This window comes from Talpa europaea (genome assembly GCF_964194135.1).
Source record: "Talpa europaea genome assembly, chromosome: 10".
Classification (NCBI taxonomy): Eukaryota; Metazoa; Chordata; class Mammalia; order Eulipotyphla; family Talpidae; genus Talpa; species Talpa europaea.
Genome location: NC_140077.1, coordinates 62569455 through 62589177, shown reverse-complemented (window position 1 = coordinate 62589177; position 19723 = coordinate 62569455). Strand labels below are relative to the sequence as shown.

At 38.5% G+C, this 19723-nt stretch overlaps 1 protein-coding gene across 3 annotated transcripts in view; it reads left to right on the top strand.

Annotated features, from left to right (window-relative positions):
• CSGALNACT2 (chondroitin sulfate N-acetylgalactosaminyltransferase 2) overlaps positions 1 to 19723 on the top strand; it is a gene marked incomplete at both ends in the record, with an annotated part of 32306 nt that overhangs the window by 8627 nt on the left and 3956 nt on the right. For 2 of the 3 annotated variants that reach the window (XM_084245281.1, XM_084245279.1), the window contains one exon: positions 11307 to 11448. In XM_084245281.1, coding sequence (XP_084101407.1) covers positions 11307 to 11355 — 49 coding nt within the window. Of the gene's footprint in view, positions 1 to 1529; positions 1625 to 11306; positions 11449 to 19723 lie in introns of those variants that run through there. The other variant, XM_084245280.1, reaches the window with a different exon arrangement.

Below are 19723 nucleotides of genomic sequence, written 5' to 3'. Positions count from 1 at the left end.
AAAATATTGGTGGAAAAGCTGAGTGTAGAATTTAAAACAGGTGTCCGCATATCCCATATTTTCAGTCAAGTTAATTATGTTTTTAAAGTTATGTTAGACATAATTTAACTGGAATAGTAAGTAGAAAAGTGAAAATTTGCCCCCCTGAAATTCATACCCCTTGTTCCCTTATGGCCAAATTCCAGTGTCTTCATTTGAATCCAAATAAACAAATGCAGATAAATAAAATGACTTGAAATTAACAAAGGGGAGGCAGCACCTGTCAAAAAAAAAAAGAAGCAGACTGTTAGAGATGTGAGAGTCAGAAGCACGCTACTGCAGGTAGATGTACCAATGCACACAAGCATATAGAGGTCTAGATACAAATAGTGCTTAGTCCCCAGATTGATTTTGGGGATGATTTATTATACTTTGTGTTGTGGGTTTTTTTAGTATTTTATGAACAATTGACATTTTTATATGTCAAATCTTATTTTTAATGTGAAAAAAATTTTCTTTATTAAAAAACCTCAAATATTTTTTAATTAGAACTATTCATATCACGCCGACGGTTACCTTTTTAGTCAGTTTGTTTTGGAAAAATTGTTAGGAACTCTGACTGCTTAGTGAGTAAATAGGAGTTAGGTTTACTTTTGTTATACCAGGCAGCCTTAGGTTCAAAATGTGGAAGCTGAAGGAGCTGCTCAATATAAAAGTAATTTTTTATAACCAGAAATAGATTTGCCTCTGGAAAATTGAGCTCCCTATTCCTAAGTGGATTTTAATGAAGGTGACATGAAAATCTCTTGAGGATCTTGTACTAGAAAGGCTGCCTCATTGCCTGCAGGGTCCTAGACATTACTGAGCACTTGATATCATCACCTTTCATCACCTCTGATTGAGTCCATTCTTAGCAATGGGTTGATTCTCTGTTGAGGGGATGTGGGCTAGTTAGTTAGCCTTAGGGTCCTTTCAGTGCTATCTATCACTTGGAATGCTAATCTAATGAAAAGGCCGTCTGCAGTTATTATATCAGGTATATTTAACTCTACCTACTTTTCCAGATCTTGTTCATGTCTGTCTGCAGTTCTATTTTTTTTAATTATTCTGTCAATTCATTGTACAGTATTTGTATTTACTGTTTATGATTCAAAGAATCATAGAAGTTTCAAAATTGGTGATCGTCAACCAATTAACTTAAATTCAATTAACTTAAATCAATTGCTAAGATAATGAGTAATGAATGGCTCACCTAATGAACAGCTCAGAGAATATCCTTGTGCACCACCCAGAGAAAGGGAATATGTGTGCAAGACACCCGTTAATCTTTCTTTTCCTCTGTTCTTTTGCAAGGTTATAGTTTCACATCCTCAGTTATTGATGTCATAAAATCATCATGTTCATCAAAACATCATGTTCAGTAGCTTGAATATTGATAAATCATCATATGTCAAAGAAAGACTTTAATAAAATCTTCATAGATATTGCAGTAAAGATCAGTCCTTCATTGTATGACTTTGTGTGATGTAAACATGTATTTCACTTTATAGGTAAGAAGGTATTTTACCCTGTGGTGTTCAGTCTTTACAACCCCGCCATCGTGTATGCCAGTCAGGATGTACCACCACCCGTGGAGCAGCAGCTGGTAAGACTTAACTGTTGGTTGAAAAGCTGACAGTGATGAAAGCTCCAAAGATTATTCCTGGGGTTCTTGATGTTTGTTCTAGAAGTAGAAAACAAAGTTTCAATTAAAACTTTAGTTATTATGTACTATTTTCATTGTCCCTTCATCCTCCTCCCATAAAATATTTTGGAATTTCTTATTTCAGAATTAAATATCAAATGTGGTAGGAGTGATGAGGAGGAGAAAAGTTTAGGCCACATAGAAAAACCTCATGTTCCAGGGCCTCCCTGGTAGTGCAGCGGTTGAGCAATGGGCTGTGAAGCTGCCCACAGCCTCCGCAGCGCTGGTTTGATCCCCAGGCCCAGGGTCCCACATGGCGCGCAGGCCTCTCCTGCTGTGCCCGCTGCTCCCCTCAGCAGTGTACTTCGTCTGTCTGCCTTTTCTGTTCCCCGCTCTGGCTCTGGTGGATTCTCTCACCTTCCCGTGCTTCTGACTATACCCAGTGCTTGTATAAATAAATAAAAACTTTAAAAAAAAAAAAAAAACCCTCATGTGCCAGAATGTGACAGTTGTACAGTATTGCTGTGGATTTACTTTTACTGAATATAAATTAACTACTTTTTTCCCTGAGGTTGTTAATATAGCTTAGTTAAATAACTAAGAAGGAATTTTATACTTTGCTTAGAAAGTCACAGAATAGGGATAATATATCTCAGAAATATAGTTATTGACAAAGTTATAGTTACATAAGTTTTTTTCCCCAAATAAAGCTATTATGTTGAAACTATTTAGTTTTACAGAAATGTTGGAAAGATAGTATTTAAAGTAGTCCTGTACTTTACCCAGTTTTCCCTAATGTTAATACCATAAATAACCATGGCATATTTGTCAAAAGTAAGAAATTAACATCAGTAAATGACTGTTAACTACGCTATAGATTTTATTAGAATTTCATCAGTTTTTCTACCAGTGTCCTTTTTCTGTTCTAGGATTGAGTCCTGGATACTATATTTCATTCAACCTAATCTTTTATTAGTAACATTAAGAAAAATGGAGACAAGTGAACTTCAAAGTCACTTTAAAAATGTTAATAAAATGAAAAAATAGTCCAAGGAAAGAAAGATAAGGGCAGAAATTAATGATTCAAAATTAATAGGTTGACAAATATAGGAACTTAATTCTTTATGTGAAAAGTAAATTTTTTAATCATAAAGTTGTTAGATTGGGTAAAAGGAAAAAAACATGTTAGAAATTAGAATAAGAAAACATTGAGAGAAATGAATTTTATATGTAACTTTTTAAAATTCTAAATGGATAGATTTGAGAATTTGTAAGGTAAGTTCATGTTAGTTTTACAAAATCTTGAGTTAGTGTGTTATAAAGAGATGAAAACTGCAGAGACTAAGAACCATTTTAAAAATGAGAACAGTTATCAAAAAATTACCTTGTAGGCACATAGGTATAATATTTTACTGATGAATTGTTCCAGGCTTTCAAAGAACCCATAATTATTAATGCCTATGATCTACCTAATATATTTTATGAAGCCAGCATTATCTTCATTCTAACACCTCACAAAGCACATAGATACATACCTCTATCTTATCTGTAGACCAGTATTACTTAGGAGTATAGATACAAATGGGATCAAAATAGCAAATCAGCACCCATATTTGCTTTATCTGATACCCCAAATCCATGTAAAAGCTTAATTACTAAAAAAGAAAAAAGGCTATTAGTATTTGATAATGAAAGAAGTATCACTAGTAGAACTAAATTTTGAAAAATTTCTATAATATGGCAATAGCTGGCATAGGATTGATGGGAGGAGAGGGCTGTGTAGATTGTATTCAGAATACTAATGATGGGGCTATTTTGCATCCTCTGAGCTCCCAGAAGATAAGGATGTGTACTGAGAATCGGAAATGACTGGGGTTGGTCTGAAGGCTGCAGCAGGGTGTGTGATCCTTGGAGCCGGAGAGGCAGGGGCAGGGTCCTGGCCGTACTGAGTTTTCGGGTGGATGTATGGGGAACCTCAGAGCCCAAAGACAAGCTGCTGTTGGTCCTTCCTCCACTCTTACTGGAAATAGGAAATTCACAGTTAACAGTTTGGGGTTTTTGAGTAATGATTTTTGAAGCAAAAATGAATACCAGTTAACCATGACAAGCCAAACACTTGAGAAAAACTAACACTATGAAGGAGAACCATCAGATTTTAATAAACAGAAAAATTAACACATTGAGAAGATGAATATAGATAAAAAACAATTTTAAAATAAATAATTTTAGGGAGATTTGAGAAAACACTAAATTAATAAAACCAGATTTGTTCTTTAAAAGTTAGAACTTCATGGGGTAGGAAAGTACTCAGATGACAAAAGGGCAGGAGGGCATCATGGACACAGGAGCCTGAAGAACTCCCAAAACTGGAACAATTTGAGCAACAAAATTAATAACCTAGTATTGCATTGTGATCCCAAGCATAAAATAACATGTTAGTTCATACTGATGTCAATAAATGAGTAAAAAAGTAGAAAATAATACTAATAAATGAATGGATAGATAAGGGTAGAAGTGACATATTTTCCTTACAGAATTCTAAATAATCTATGTAGACACCCCCTGTTCCAGAAGATAAAGCTAGATGACGCATTGAGTACGGAGAGAGAGAAACTTTTTAGCAGAGAATATGACAGATATCAGCGTAAGCCAAGTAATGAAAGTTAACATCACCAGTGTTGTCATGCCTCCCCTGATAGAGTGTACCAAGCAGATTACTTCATCTCTGTGTTCTTCTTTCCAACCTAATAATGAGAAGATTTTCAGACAAGTCCATATTGAGGGGCATTCTTCAGAATACGTAACCATGAATACTACGTATCATACCTAATACTAAGTATTAGGAATACCAGTTTAAGGAATACTGATTCCTTAAAACCGTCACCATCATCAAAAATAAGTATGTTAAGAAACTCACAGTTGAGAGGAAACTAACAACTAAATGCAATGTGGTACCCTGGCCTGGATCCTGAAACGGAAAGGGGAAGCATTAAAGAAAAAAATTGGGGGCCTCCCTGGTGGCGCAACGGTTGAGCTCTGGGTTCCGAAGCTGCCCGCAGCCTCTGCAGCCCCGGTTCGATCCCCAGCTGCTCCCCGGCCACCGGAGGAGGGTCCCACATGGCGCGCAGGCCTCTCCTGCCGCCCGCTGCTCCCCTCAGCAGTGTACTTCGGTCCTTCTGCCTGCTCTGCTCCCCGCTCTGGCTCTGGTGAGTTCTCTCACCCTCCCGCGCTTCTGACTGTACCCAGTGCTGTATAAATAAATAAATGAATAAATAAATCAAAAAAAAAAAAAGAAAAAGAAAAAAATTGGTGTGATACAAATAAAATTGGGAGTTCAGTTAATAGTAATATGCCAGTGTTGATTTCTTAGTTGTGACAAATAAATCCCAACAATATAAGGTAATAGCCTTTAGGGGAAGCTAAAACTAGATGAGTGGTATATGGTAACTCTCCTCACTATTTTACAACTATTCTGTGAATCTAAAGTTAGTCCAGAATAAAATGTTTATTTTAAAAAATTACTTGAAAAACAGTATCCCAAATGGAGTCAATATGAGTGTGAAGAGGAGTATAAAAGCTTGCTGATACTAATATTCTCTGGTTTGGGAGGATGTGGGGGAAGATGATTGAATGTGAATTCATGCTAGATACTGTATAGAAAAATAAATTTAAGTATTTCCACTTTACAGTCTATCAGTATTTCACCATGCAGCCTTGCAAGTTGTGTAACCTTTCTAAGCATTAGTCTCCTCACTTAAAATAAAAAGCTTAAAAGATAAAAGCTTGCTCCAGCACAACAGGCATTCAAAAATATGTGTTCCCTTTAGTTCTCGTACTATAAAAGGTTACTGTGTGGACCTGCCAACTGGTTTAGGAGGGCCCTATTCACTCATTCACAAATATTTTTTGAAGACTAACAGGTAGAAGAATTGTGTTAGCACTAGGGATATAATGATTACTAAAAGCATCAAAAGTTCTCATTTCCTACTCTTCTAGGAATTTTAGATCCTGTCTTTTCTTAGCAGATCTAAAATACAGATTGAAATAATCAACCTTATTAAAAATAAATTAAAATAGCAGTGCGATGCTTTTTTCCTGCTGTAAAGCTACAGCAGGAAATGGCCTTTTAAAAAGGCCATTTGAGTGAAGCTGGTAAAATGGGCCTCTTCCATCTCTGCCAATGTAGGAACACCAGTGAGCTTTATGAATCAGGAGTTTGCAAACAGGTTCATCTCTCTGGTCCTATAATTTCCACTCCCAGAAGTCTCTGCTGAGGAAATAATCAAAGCTATAGAGTAAGCAGTATGCTTCTGACAACATTAAAAGCAAGCAAAACTCTCATAATAAAATGATAAATTGAATTATAGTTCACATTGTGATTATATGTACCAAGAGGAAAAATACATGAAATGTAAATAAATACATTCATGTAAATGAGAAAAATGTAAAGTTAGAATGAAAAATTTATATGTGTGTGTGTACACACACACACACACATATAAGTTAGATGGTATTTTAAAGTTAATACTAATTTTTTTGGGCCTTCCTTGTGGCACAAGGGGTTAAGTCTCAGCACTATGAAGCTGTCTGAAGCCACTGCAGCATGAGTTCAATACCCAGCCAGGGAGCTAACCCACATATGGCACAGCAGACCTCTCTTGTCTCTCCTGCTGCTCCTCTCAGCAGTGTATTTCAGTAGATATGCCTGTTCTGCTGCCCACTCTGTCTCTGGTGAATCTTCTCCCCCACAACACCTCTGACCTATACCCCAGCTCTTGTATGGATAAATAAAAATAAATAAATAAATAAATCTTTAAAGTTAATACTAATTTTATATACCTTTTCTGTGTGTGAGATACTGTCCTGTTTTTCATAAATGGTAACTCATTTAATCATTCTAACAGTCTCTGAGATAGGTGCTATTATTACCGGTATTTTTTACAGATGAGGCGATGTTGTATGTCTGCCCAAATGAACAGCTGGTCATGGTAGGGCCAGAGCCTGGCCAGTATGACTCCAGTCTCCACTCTTATCCACTGCACAGACTATCTCCATTATGTAAATTAAACAAATGAGAGTTGGTTTTATGTCAGATAACCCAGCACTTATAACCACACAGACTTTATTATTATTATGCTTCACAATAATCTTACTATGGTGGGAAGAGACCAAAAATAAAATCAGTTAATAAATACCATGTAGATCATAAAAAAAGACTGAGTTGTGAAGATGACTAGGTGGTTTCTGTGGTGTTTGGTCAGAGATGGGGTGCGAATCTGGCCATATTTGCGAGAGAGCTTATTACTCTTCTATAAGGAATTGGAATTTTATGCCACAGGTAATAGAAAGCCTAGGGAGGATCTTGATTCTATGGAGTAGATTGAGTGTGGCTCCAACTGCCAGCAGCCAATTAGGCTTTGGCAGTATACCTGAAAAAATGACTGCAGCTCTGAGGAGAGTGGAATTTGATTTGGAGAGAGAGCTGACTAAACTGAGGATTGGAGCTGTAGACTATATGTGATTGCTGTATCCCCCCAAATGCTTAGGAGGACTGGCTAAAATGCAATGCAATATTAATCTGGGCGTATGGGCAATTTGAGTTTCCTTCTACTTTCTTCAGTAGAAATATGTTACTTTAAAAATAAAAAAAAAAAATGGCTCCTTTCCCCAAGTGTGATAATATTTGAAGAATTTTAAAAGAAACTATAATTTAGGGCCTCCCTGGTGACGCAAAGGGTTAAGACACAACCTATGAAGCTATCCGCAGCCACTGTAGCACAGCACACATTCAATCCCCGGCCAGGGAGCTACCCACATCGCGCAGCAGACCTCACCTGACTGGCCCACTGCTCCCCTCAGCAGTGTATTTCAGTCATTCCGTCTGTTCTGCTCCCCACTCTATCTCTGGTGAATCCTCTCACCCCCATGCCTCTGGCCTGTACCCCATTTCTTGTATGCATAAATAAATCTTTTTAAAAAACCATAATTTATGAAGTCTTAATATTTGTAAAATCAGAAATGGCATGGGGTAAAAATGTCAAGAGTTTTAATACTTTACACTAGGGTTATATTTTGAGTAAGGTAATAAGATTATTAGAGTCTAGTCTTTGTTTTGCCACAAAAGTTACATCTCTATAAATTTATTCATTCGGCAAATATTTATTGAAAGCTTACTATGTAAAGCCTGGCATTATTCTAGGTTCTAAAGATGTAACACAGATTACAATCAACAAAAAGTCCTGCCCTCAGCACCCTTTATATTCCAGATGAGGAAGAACCTCTCTCTCCCCTCTCCCAAAAATAAAGGAAAAAGAAAATACATACCTCATTTATCAACTCCAACTTGAGCCAAGTGCGCAGTGCTGCCCATTTCATTCTGTTTTCCAGTTGGTTCTCAGATTCTGGGCATCACCTTTTCAGATTGTCCCCACTCTTCTCAAAATCTGCTTCTTCTACGGTCCTGTATATTCCTTATATCCCTGCTATCTGCAGGAATTTCCACTTGGCTGCCATACAAATCACTCAGCGCCACTGTATCCAACTCCACACTATTCCTTTCCAGGCTGCCCTTTTTTCTGTGAGCCCATTCTTGGGGGTTGGCTTGAGACCAGTTGTTCAGGAGCAATCCTGCTCTTATTTCAGTTGAACTTTCCCTCTCCCCCACACCCTTCTTCCATTCGGTCACTTACAGACGTCTGTCAGTCTGTGTCCTAAATCTTTTTTACAGACATCCAACTACTGCAGTAGTCTGTACCACCAGCTTCCCATATCCAGAGTGTAACTAAATGTTTCCTCTTAACCAACCTCCCTCCCTCTCTTGCCCCTTTTCTCTCTCTCTTTTTTTTTTTAAGATTTATTTAGTCATGCAAACAAAAACGGTATGGGCCAGATGCACAGGGGGGTGAGAGGATTCACCAGAGACAGAGCGAGGAGCAGAACAGGCAGATCTACTGAAATACACTGCTGAGGGGAGCAGCGGGCGAGACCGGAGAGGTCTGCCGTGCCATGTGGGATTCTTGCTGCCTGGCCATGATCAAACCAGCACAGCAGAGGCTGCAAACAGCTTCACAGCGCTGTGCTCAACCTCCTGCGCCACCAGCGGAGGCCCACCTTTTCTCTTCTTTATACTCCAGCCAGAGAGATATTCCAAAACATCACTTGATCACATTATTCTTCTATTCAGAGAATTCCCATCGTGATTAGGATAAAGCCAAAACCCCATGACCAGTCATGTGTGATTCTCTCAGATGTGGCCTTATGGTTCCCCTAGGTCAGGGGTCAGTAGTCTATAGTCTGTAGGCCAAGTCTTGCCTGCGGCCTAGTTTTGTATGGCCCATGAGTTAAGAATGTTTGAAAAAATATTTTTTTTAAAGATTGATTTATTTATGCATACAAGAACTGGGGTACAGACCAAAAATGTGGGGGGGCAACAGGATTCACCAGAGACAGAGTAGGGAACAGAACAGGCATAGTTACTGAAATGCACTGCTGAGGGGAGCAGAGGGCAAGATAGGAGAGTTCTGCTGCACCATGTGGGTTTCTCGCTGGCCGGCCAGGGATCACACTCTTGCTACAGAGGCTGCGGATTGCCTCATAGTGCGGTGCTTAACCCCTTGTGCCACCAGGGAGACCCCTGAAAAAAAAATTTTTTTTTTTAAGGATTTATTTATTTATACAAGAACCCAGAGTACAGGCCAGATTCACAGGAGGGTGAGAGGGTTCACCAGAGACGGGGGGAACAGAACAGGCAGACTGACGAAATACACAGCTGAGAGGAGCAGTGGGCGAGACAGGAGAGGTCTGCTGCGCCATGTGGGACCCTCGCCAGTCGGCCGGGATCGAACAGGCGCTGCAGAGGCTGCGGACAGCTTCATACTGTGGCGCTCAACCACCTACACCACCAGGAGAGGCCCTGAAAAATATTTTTTAAAAGAGTATTTCATAGCACATGAAAATTAAATGACATTCAAATTTCATTCTCCATAAATGAAGTTTATCAGAACACAGTATATTGATTTGATTATCATCAGTGACTATTTACCATTAGCCTCACTTGTCCTAACATGCCCCATCTAAATAATTGCCAAAGAGTACAGAAATACTATACCAGTAACCTCTTTTTGACCCTAGGGCCTCATTCTATTCTTGCCCTTGCTTTCTCTGCTCTTGCCATAGTCATTTCCTTGTTGTTTGTTGAACACTCCAAACACACTTCTGCCTCAGAGCCATCGTACAAGTTGCCCTCTTTGCTGGGAATGATCTTCTCCAGATATTTGTGTAACTCATGCCCTCATTCCATTAGAGTCCCTGTACAAACATAATTTCCTCCAAGAGTCCTTTTGTGGCCATTATCTTCAAAGTAGGTTTTCTCTCTGTATTGATTTTTCTCCTTATCCTTTTGTATTTCTCTTCCTAGCATCTACCACTACCTGATGTATATTATTTTCTCTTTTTTCCCATCAAAACAGAGGCCCTGTGATAGCAGAGACTTTGTCACTTCTGTTTACTGCTGTGCCCCAGCTCTTAGACCCATGTCTAACCTTGCTTGTTGAATATGTGAATAAAATAAAAGTTTATTAGGTTTCAACTCTTACTTGATCCTGGGAACTCAGCATCATCAAAATCCTGAACTTCTTTTTTCTTTATTTTATCTGTTTGATCTTCAGTGGTGACAGCTTCATTTTAAAGCTTGTTTTTCCTTAGTGGAAAGGACTGTAGCAGTTCCAAGCTTAACATCTGGACCTGACACCAGGGATTGGCAAACAATCTGTAGAGTCTCGTAGAAAACATTTTAAGCTTTGTGGGTCCTGTGCCTTTTGCAACTACTAACTCTGCCAGTCTACCATGCAGCTACCCATGAATGCTCTGTAAACAAATGAGCATTGCTGTGTTCCAGTAAAATTATTTATAAAAATAGGCAGCAAGCCAGATTTAACCCAGAGGCTATAGTTTGCTGACTCTTACCCTATGCTATCCAAAAAGAGCAAGTATCTTACCTAGTAGTTCTTTCAGAGAAATGAGAACTTTTGCTTTCCAGAGTTCCCAACAGCTCTCCCCTTTTAACTTGTTGGCCTGGAATTTGTCAAAGATCTGTTAGTCAATTCCTATAGTAAGTAGATTGAGACTGTCCTACTGCTACAGAGTGAAATATCACCCAGCTACAGATGGAAGGAGCTTTCCAGAAGCAATAGTCTGCATAGAGGCAGGTACCAGAGCAAAACTGTATAAAATCGGAAAGATGGGGAAAGAATTAGATACTGCAAGGACATTAAAAAAGTCTACTTTGTAGAATATAGCATATGACAATAGGTATTTGTGCAAGTACTATCCTCCTAGAATATAAACTCCTTGAGGTCAGACACCACTCTCATTATTAGTAATCACAATTTACACTTGTAGAGGTGTAAACTTGTACAGGTGAATTCAGTTAAATTGAAAGTGGCAAGAATCCTTGGCTCACAAAGATTATTTTTTTGTTCTTGTAAGGACTTAGTAAATGATTGTGATCCATCTTAAGTCACATAAATGTTAAGAAAGGTATTATTTAGAAGAGATTTAAATCTTTTTTAAAAAATTTGTTTCATTGATAGAAACTTCCAGTTTTTAAGAAATTAAAATGAGTTGTTTTTTTTTTTAATTTAAGGTTCACAAAAAGGATTCTGGCTTTTGGAGAGATTTTGGCTTTGGAATGACTTGTCAGTATCGATCAGATTTCCTAACTATTGGTAAGTTTACCTTATATCTAAGGATAGACTCTTGGGTATTTACTGTAGCGCCTTAAGGCACTTTTCTAAAGGTGTCAGTTTTGAATGTTTTCTTATTAAATTATGAATAAAATTAGCTGAAAGACATGTCTGAAGAGATGAGAGGCAAAATGAGTTTATAATTACTTTTGAATAGCAAAAACATTATAAATTAAAAATGTTAAATAATATTTTCTTGTTTCTTTAAAATCAAAACACTAGTTTTTACAAATACTTGTTTTGTTATCCATTATTTGCGGTTGTTTCAATTGCTCTTACATAACTTTGTTGTACTCGTAGATTATTACAGCTAGAAGTAATCTTGGATCATCTAATCCAAGGACTTCTTCATATTTTTAATTTAGACATGAAACTGCCTTTTAACTGCTATGCAAAATCCCAGTATTTAAAGCAGATGAAAAATCATTTCTCACTTTGGTTGAAGTTGGGGTGGGAGACTTGGGAGTCACAACCTAGTCATTCACTCCCCATAAAGAGTTTGCTCTAAACTTCATGTCTTACCCTAGATTCATTCTTACCCAATAAAAATAAAGCTTCAGAGCATAATTTAAGAAAGCAGGCTGAAATCTAATTCCGTGTCTCCTGATTCGTTCACTTACTACCTTTCCATAGCATATTAGAATATATTTCACTACATTTACATACATAAATGTGTGTGTGTGTATATATATATTTAATAGAATATATTTTATATATATATATAGGTTTATTTATATTCATTTTTTAAATCAGCCATTTTTTAAAATTCTGCCATCTTTCTTTTTATCATTGTAACACTTGAATAACTAAAAATCAACCAGTAGATTGTTGTTGGGGCGGAGCAACATGGCGGCGAGGAGACGCTGCGAGTAAGATCTCCCATTAAAAAAAGTTAATAGGGAGGAAAAGCGGCAGGTCCCAGTGAGAAGTGGGACACACGGAAGATAAACGGGTGACGCCAGCAAACTGCCCGAAGAAGAAAGTGGCCATAAAAGAGGACCAGAAGGGAGGGAAGCGCAGAACCCTGCTCCCCTCCCCTGCCCACAGAGGCGGCACTCTCCGACCGGCAGAGAGGAGGAAAACAACAAACTAAAAGGACCAACAAGAACAAACGACGCAGCAAGCGGGACTGTGAGTGGAAAGGAACTATTGCAGCCACCACACCCCGTGAACGGGAGCTGTGGAGAAGCCTGCAGGATTCGCCGCGGCGGTGAGCGAATGGCTCCGGGCGCCATTAGAGAAGAACAAAGACCCCGGGAGACGAGCACACAGCCCGGGCTGCCGGTAAGCTTGCGCGGAAAAGCTGCGCGCTTGGCGCGCTTGAAAAGCAAACACGGACCTGGATCCCGGCTGCCCAGGTCCCCGCGCCTGTGACCTAGGCTTGTGGGGAGACACGCGGAGGCCCTCACGGGGGTGAAAGTCCCTCACTGAGTAAGCAGGAACCAGGCGCCCAGGCACGGGAGCGGGTGCAAAAGGCGCCATTCCCGCACCACTGAACTGGGCTACAGCCCGCGTCCTGGACCTGAGGGCTTTGAACTCAGACCCGGGGCACGAAATTCTGGGCGTGGGTTCTCCACGACGGTGGGGCACAAGGCAGACACAGCACCCCAAAGCCGTTGAGGTTTACCCTACCATTCTCACTCTCTGTTCCCTGTCCCACGGGGGTGGGGGGGTTGAAAAACAGCCCCCCAAGGACAATAGGAGAGATCTCTGGCGCCACCTAGTGACCAGAAAAAAAGTCACTAACACCCCATAGAACAGGGAAATTTCTTAAGACTTCTTGAAAAGGGCAGAAGGCTTCTGGAGGACCCAGTGGCCAGCTGGGAAGTTAGCCCACGCCAGGCCCCTTCCAACCAGCAGTCTGAGCCCACAGAGGGAGCAGGCACCCACGTCCGGGGCAGACCGGGCACGCAGAAGAGTGTGCCTGAGACCGGATGCTCAGGGACTGCGTCCCACTTCGCCAGTTTAGAACAGGGACATTTCTTCAGTAAAGACTGCCTAAAACCAGCAGAAAGCCCCCCCAGAAGCCAGAGATGGTTCCTGGAGGAGCCAGAGGGGAGCGGAGAAGTTCACCCAAGATGCCAGCCAGTCCGAGCAACACAGTGTCCCAATGCATACAACAAATTAGAAAACAGACAGTAGGGAGTAGAAGAACCACACGCAACCTAACAACGCCTCAGGAAAGAAGCACACCACAAAAAGAAAACCACCCTTCAGATTGCAACGACAGTAACTTGGAAGAACTTCTGAGCCTTCCAGAAAGAGAATTTAAAATTGCCCTGATTAAAAAAGTGGCAGAAGTCATAAAGGAAAACAATGATCAGAAGAAGGAAATTGAGTCCCTAAAGAGGGAAAACAATGGTCAGAAGAATGAAATTGAGTCCCTAAAGAGGGAAAACAATGGTCAGAAGAATGAAATTGAGTCCCTAAAGAGGGAAGTAAAAGAAATGCAAGAGATCAAAGAATTAATGGAGGAACTAAAGAACACTGGGAAAAGCAATGAAAGCAGAATAGATGAAATGGAAGAACGAATAAGTACTCTTGAAGACACAGAAATAAAAAGAACCAAAACAGAAAAGGAAAGAGAAGTACGAAGGAAAAAGAACGAAGAAAGACTTCGGGAACTATCTGACTCCATGAGGAAAGGAAATATAAGAGTTATAGGAATTCCAGAAGGAGAGGAGAGAGATGTAGGAACAGAGAAAATATTCCAGGAGATAATTGAAGAGAACTTCCCAAATGCGAAGAAGGAGCTGAAAATTGATATACAAGAAGCAAGAAGAACACCAAACTTCCACGACGAAAGGAAAAACACAGCAAGACACATAATAGTAAAGCTCCCAAGAATCCAGGACAAGGAAAAAATAATGAAGCTGACAAGAGGGAAGAAACAGATAACATTCAAAGGAAAACCAATCAGGCTGACATCAGACTTCTCTGAAGAAACACTATGGGCAAGGAGAGAGTGGAGGGACATAGTCAACAGACTCCAAGAAAACAGATGCCAACCAAGAATACTGTATCCCGCAAAGCTCTCCTTCCTCTTTGAAGAAAGAATATGGACCTTCCCAGACAAGGAGAAACTCCGGAATTTCATTACGACTAAACCCCCACTCCAAAAAATACTACAAGGAATCCTAAAGCCAGAACCTCAGAGGGACGAATAACAACGAAAGAAGACCAAAAAAAAAAAAAAAAGTTATTAAAAGAATAAATAAATAAAATCAAAGGAAAGACAAACACAATGGCAAATACAGATGTTAACATATCAATATTAACTCTAAATGTAAATGGACTAAACTCTTCAATAAAAAGACACAGAGTTGCAGCCTGGATTAAGAAACAAAACCCAACCTTTTGCTGTCTCCAGGAAACACATTTAGCTACAAAAGATAAAAATAGGCTTAAAGTTAAAGGATGGAAAACAATCCTACAAGCAAATGGACCAAAAAAGAAAGCAGGAACAGCTATACTTATATCAGATAAAACAGACTTCAAACTCAAAAAAATAAAAAGAGACCCCAGTGGTCACTACATTATGATCAAGGGGACAATACTTCAAGAAGAAATAACACTCATTAACATATACTCACCAAACGAAGGAGCACCAAAATATATCAGACAACTGTTGTCCTCTCTGAAAACAGACATCAGAGAAAACACATACATAGTGGGAGACTTCAACACACCACTATCAACAATGAATAGATCAACAAGACAAAAAATAAGTAAAGAAACTAAAGCTCTAAATAAGGACCTAGAGCATTTGGGCTTAACAGACATCTATAGAACACTAAACCCAAAAAAAACGGAGTACACATTTTTCTCAAGCGCACATGGATCATTCTCCAGGATCGACACATACTGGGGCACAAGACAAACATCAACAGATACACCAAGATTGAAATCATACCAACCATTTTTTCTGACCATGAAGGCATCAAACTAGAAATAAACCAAAAAAAGAAGGCAAGGAACTATTCTACCTCATGGAGATTAAAAACCAAACTACTGGAAGACCACTGGACTAATGAGGAGATCAAAGAAGAAATTAAAAAATTCTTTGAATTGAATGACAAGGAGGACACTAATACCCTAAATGTATGGGATGCAGCAAAAGCAGTAATAAGAGGAAAATATATAGCAATAGAAGCTCACATCAAAAAACAAGAAAGAACTCAAAGAAACAACCTAATCTTGAAGCTCAGAGATCTAGAAAAAGAACAACAAAAAAACCCCAAAACCAGTAGAAGAAAAGAAATAATAAAAACCAAAGCAGAAATAAATGAAATTGAAACTAAAAAAACAATCCAAAAGATCAATGAAACCAAGAGCTGGTTCTTTGAAAAAATCAATAAAATAGACAAACCCCTAGCCAGGCTCACAAAGGAAAAAAGGGAGAAAGCACAAATACACAGGATCATCAATGAAAGAGGAGAAATCACAACGGACACAGCAGAAATCAAAAGAATAATCAGTAACTACTATGAACAGTTATATGGAAACAAGTTTAACAATCTAGAGGAGATGGACAAATTCCTACAACTCTACAATCACCCAAAGCTAGATAAAGAAGAAATAGAACACCTAAACAGACCAATTACAAGCAGCGAAATTGAAATGGTAATCAAAAACCTTCCCAAAAACAAAAGCCCAGGGCCTGATGGATTTACAAATGAATTCTACCAAAGATTCAGAGACGAATTAGTGCCTATCCTTCACAAACTCTTCCAAAAAATTGAGAAGGAAGGGACAATACCAAACACGTTCTATGAAGCCAACATTACACTAATACCAAAACCGAATAAGGACAACACAAAAAAGGAAAACTACAGGCCAATCTCCCTAATGAACACCGATGCAAAAATCCTCAAAATTTTAGCTATCAGAATCCAACAATGTATCCATAAGATAATTCACCACGACCAAGTAGGATTCATTCCAGGGACACAAGGATGGTTTAACATCCGAAAATCAATCAACGTTATCCAATACATCAACAAAAAGAAATATAAAAACCATATGATAATATCAATAGATGCTGAGAAAGCTTTCGACAAAGTGCAACACCATTCATGATAAAAGCCCTTGAAATTCTTGGGATACAAGGAACATAACTCAACATCATAAAGGCCATCTATGACAAGCCAACAGCCAGTATCATCCTCAATGGTGAAAAGCTGAAAGCAATTCCATTAAGATCTGGAACAAGACAAGGATGTCCACTCTCACCACTGCTTTTCAATATAATACTGGAAGTCCTAGCCAGAGCAATAAGACAAGAGAAAGACATCCAAGGAATCCAAATAGGAAAAGAAGAAGTCAAACTATCACTATTTGCAGATGATATGATAATATACATAGAGAACCCCAAAAACTCCACAGAAAAACTAATTCAACTTATCAATCAATTCAGTAAAGTGGCAGGATACAAAATCAACACGCAAAAGTCAGTAGCCTTGCTATACACAAACAATAAATCTGAAGAAGAAGAAATAAAAAAAAAAACATCCCTTTTATTATAGAAACAAAAAAAATCAAATATTTGGGAATAAATCTAACAAAAGAGGTAAAGGACCTATACAAAGAAAATTATAAAACACTGTTAAAAGAAATAGAAGAAGACACAAAGAAATGGAAAGACATCCCCTGCTCATGGATTGGAAGAATAAACATTATTAAAATGGCCATCCTACCAAAAGCAATATACCGATTCAATGCTATTCCAATCAAAATTTCAATGTCATTCTTCAAAGAAATAGAACAATTATTGATGAAATTCATACGGAATCACCAAAAACCCCGAATAGCCAAAGCTCTCCTGAAAAAAAAAGAAGGAAATGGAGACATCACACGCCCAGACTTCAAACTATACTACAAAGCCATAATCATCAAAACTGCATGGTATTGGAACAAGAACAGACACACAGACCAATGGAATCGAATAGAAAATCCAGAAATAAACCCACAGATTTATGGTCAACTAATCTTTGACAAAGGAGCAAAGACTATGCATTGGAGCAAAGAAAGTTTGTTCAATAAATGGTGCTGGGAAAACTGGGTTGCTACATGCAAAAGAATGAAGCTTGACCACTACCTCACACCATACACAAAAATCAACTCAAAATGGATTAAAGAACTAGACATAAGACCTGAAACCATAAAATACATAGAAGGAAATATAGGTGAAACACTATGTGATTTGCATATCAAAGACATCTTTACAGACACATCACCCAAAGCAGTGATGGTGAAGGCAAAGATAAACAGCTGGGACTACATCAAATTAAAGAGCTTCTGCACAGCAAAAGAGACAATAACAAAAACAAAGAGAAACCCCACCAACTGGGAGAACATTTTTGCACACAACACTAATGATAAAGGACTGATCACAAAAATCTGCAAAGAGCTGATGAGACTCAACAACAACAAAGAAAATAACCCAGTCAAAAAATGGGCAGAAGAGCTAAAAAGAAACTTCTCTGAAGAGGAAATGCAAATGGCCAACAGGCATATGAAAAAATGTTCAACATCACTTGTAATCAGGGAAATGCAAATCAAAACTACCATGAGATACCATCTTACACCAGTGAGAATGGCACATATTAAAAAAACTAGCAACAACAAATGTTGGCGAGGTTGTGGAGAAAAAGGAACTCTCCTGCACTGTTGGTGGGAATGCAAACTGGTCCAACCACTATGGAGAGCTGGGTGGAGATTTCTGGACCTACTAAACATAGAGCTTCCATATGATGCAGCAATTCCACTCCTAGGTATTTACCCAAAGGACACAGAAACATCAATTCCAAAGAACACCTGCACCCCTACGTTTATAGCAGCACTATTTACAATAGCTAAACTTTGGAAACAGCCCAAATGCCCAAAAATAGATGACTGGATCAAGAAGATGTGGTACATATATACCATGGAATATTACTCAGCATTCAAAAAAGATAAACACATGCAATTTGCAGCAACATGGATGGCGCTGGAAGGGATCATGCTCAGCGAAATAAGCCAAAAAGAAAAAGAAAAATACCGGATGGTCTCACTCATAGCAGGAATCTAGAAAACTTAAATAAGGGACCAGGAAAGTGAATAACTATAAGAAAGTGAAAATCAAAATCAACAAAAAACTATGAACCGGAGACACTTTTTGGGGGGTGGGGGCTGGGAGGAGAGGGATTGGGGTCAGAATGGGGCATGTGCAGTTGTATGGGGGAATATAAAAATAAAATTTATTATTTAATAAAAAAAAGTAAGAACTAAAAAAAATAAAAATAAAAATAAAAAAATAAAAGGCAAAAAAAATAAATAAATAAAAATAAAAATCAACCAGTAGCAATAAAAAGATGTAAATGAAACTAATGCCCATTCTCCAATTTCTTGTTTAATAAAGCAGTGAGGACCTCACTTCTGGTGTCTGTTGTTTCTCACTGCTCCTTTCTCATTGTTTCTCCTCATAACTCCATTAAATATATTTTGGTAGTCAGTGGTATCCCACATTTCTCTTTTCTTTGTTCTGTGGTTGTGTAGGGTAATTTGATCTACAAGTTGCTCATTCTTTTGTTAACTCAAATTTGTTGATCTGCTCTCATGAATTTTTAATTTGAGTTCTTGGGCATTTTAACTCCAGAATTTCCATTTGGTTCTTTATACACACACACACACACACACACACACACACACACATGCGCGATATATATGACACATATATATGTGTATGTATATAAAATATTTTTGCCTCGTTATTAATATTTTCTATTTGATGAGACAATGCTATCTTACCTTCTATTACTTCTTTATGAATGATTTTTGTAAAATTCTTCACATTTTTAAAAAATTATTATAATAACTACTTTGTAAGTTTTGTTAAAACCAACATCCTAGGCTCTCTCAGAAGCATTTTCTGTTATCCTCTTTTTTCCTGGTACATGGGTCACACATTTTTGTTTATTTGCATGCCTCATACTTTTTTTAATATTCGACAGCTTAGGTTATATATTGTGGTATTTCTGGATATTGATTTCCCCACCTCTAGGGCTTTTGTTTTACGTTGCTTGTTTATTTACTGACTTGGCTTTACATTTTAGTGAATTATACTATCTCCCCACCCTCCATGCCGAGCAACATGAAGCCTTTCATGTCACTCCTAAACACTTGTGCATAGTCAAGCTGGTAGGTCTCTCTGTCGCTTTTCTTGCCTCAGTTGGTATTGTTCCCACCTATTAGGCTCTGCTCATCATTTGCTGATTGCTCTCTTGTTTTGATAAAGCTCTGGGGCATAAATTGCTCCACATTGTGACCCATTTAAATT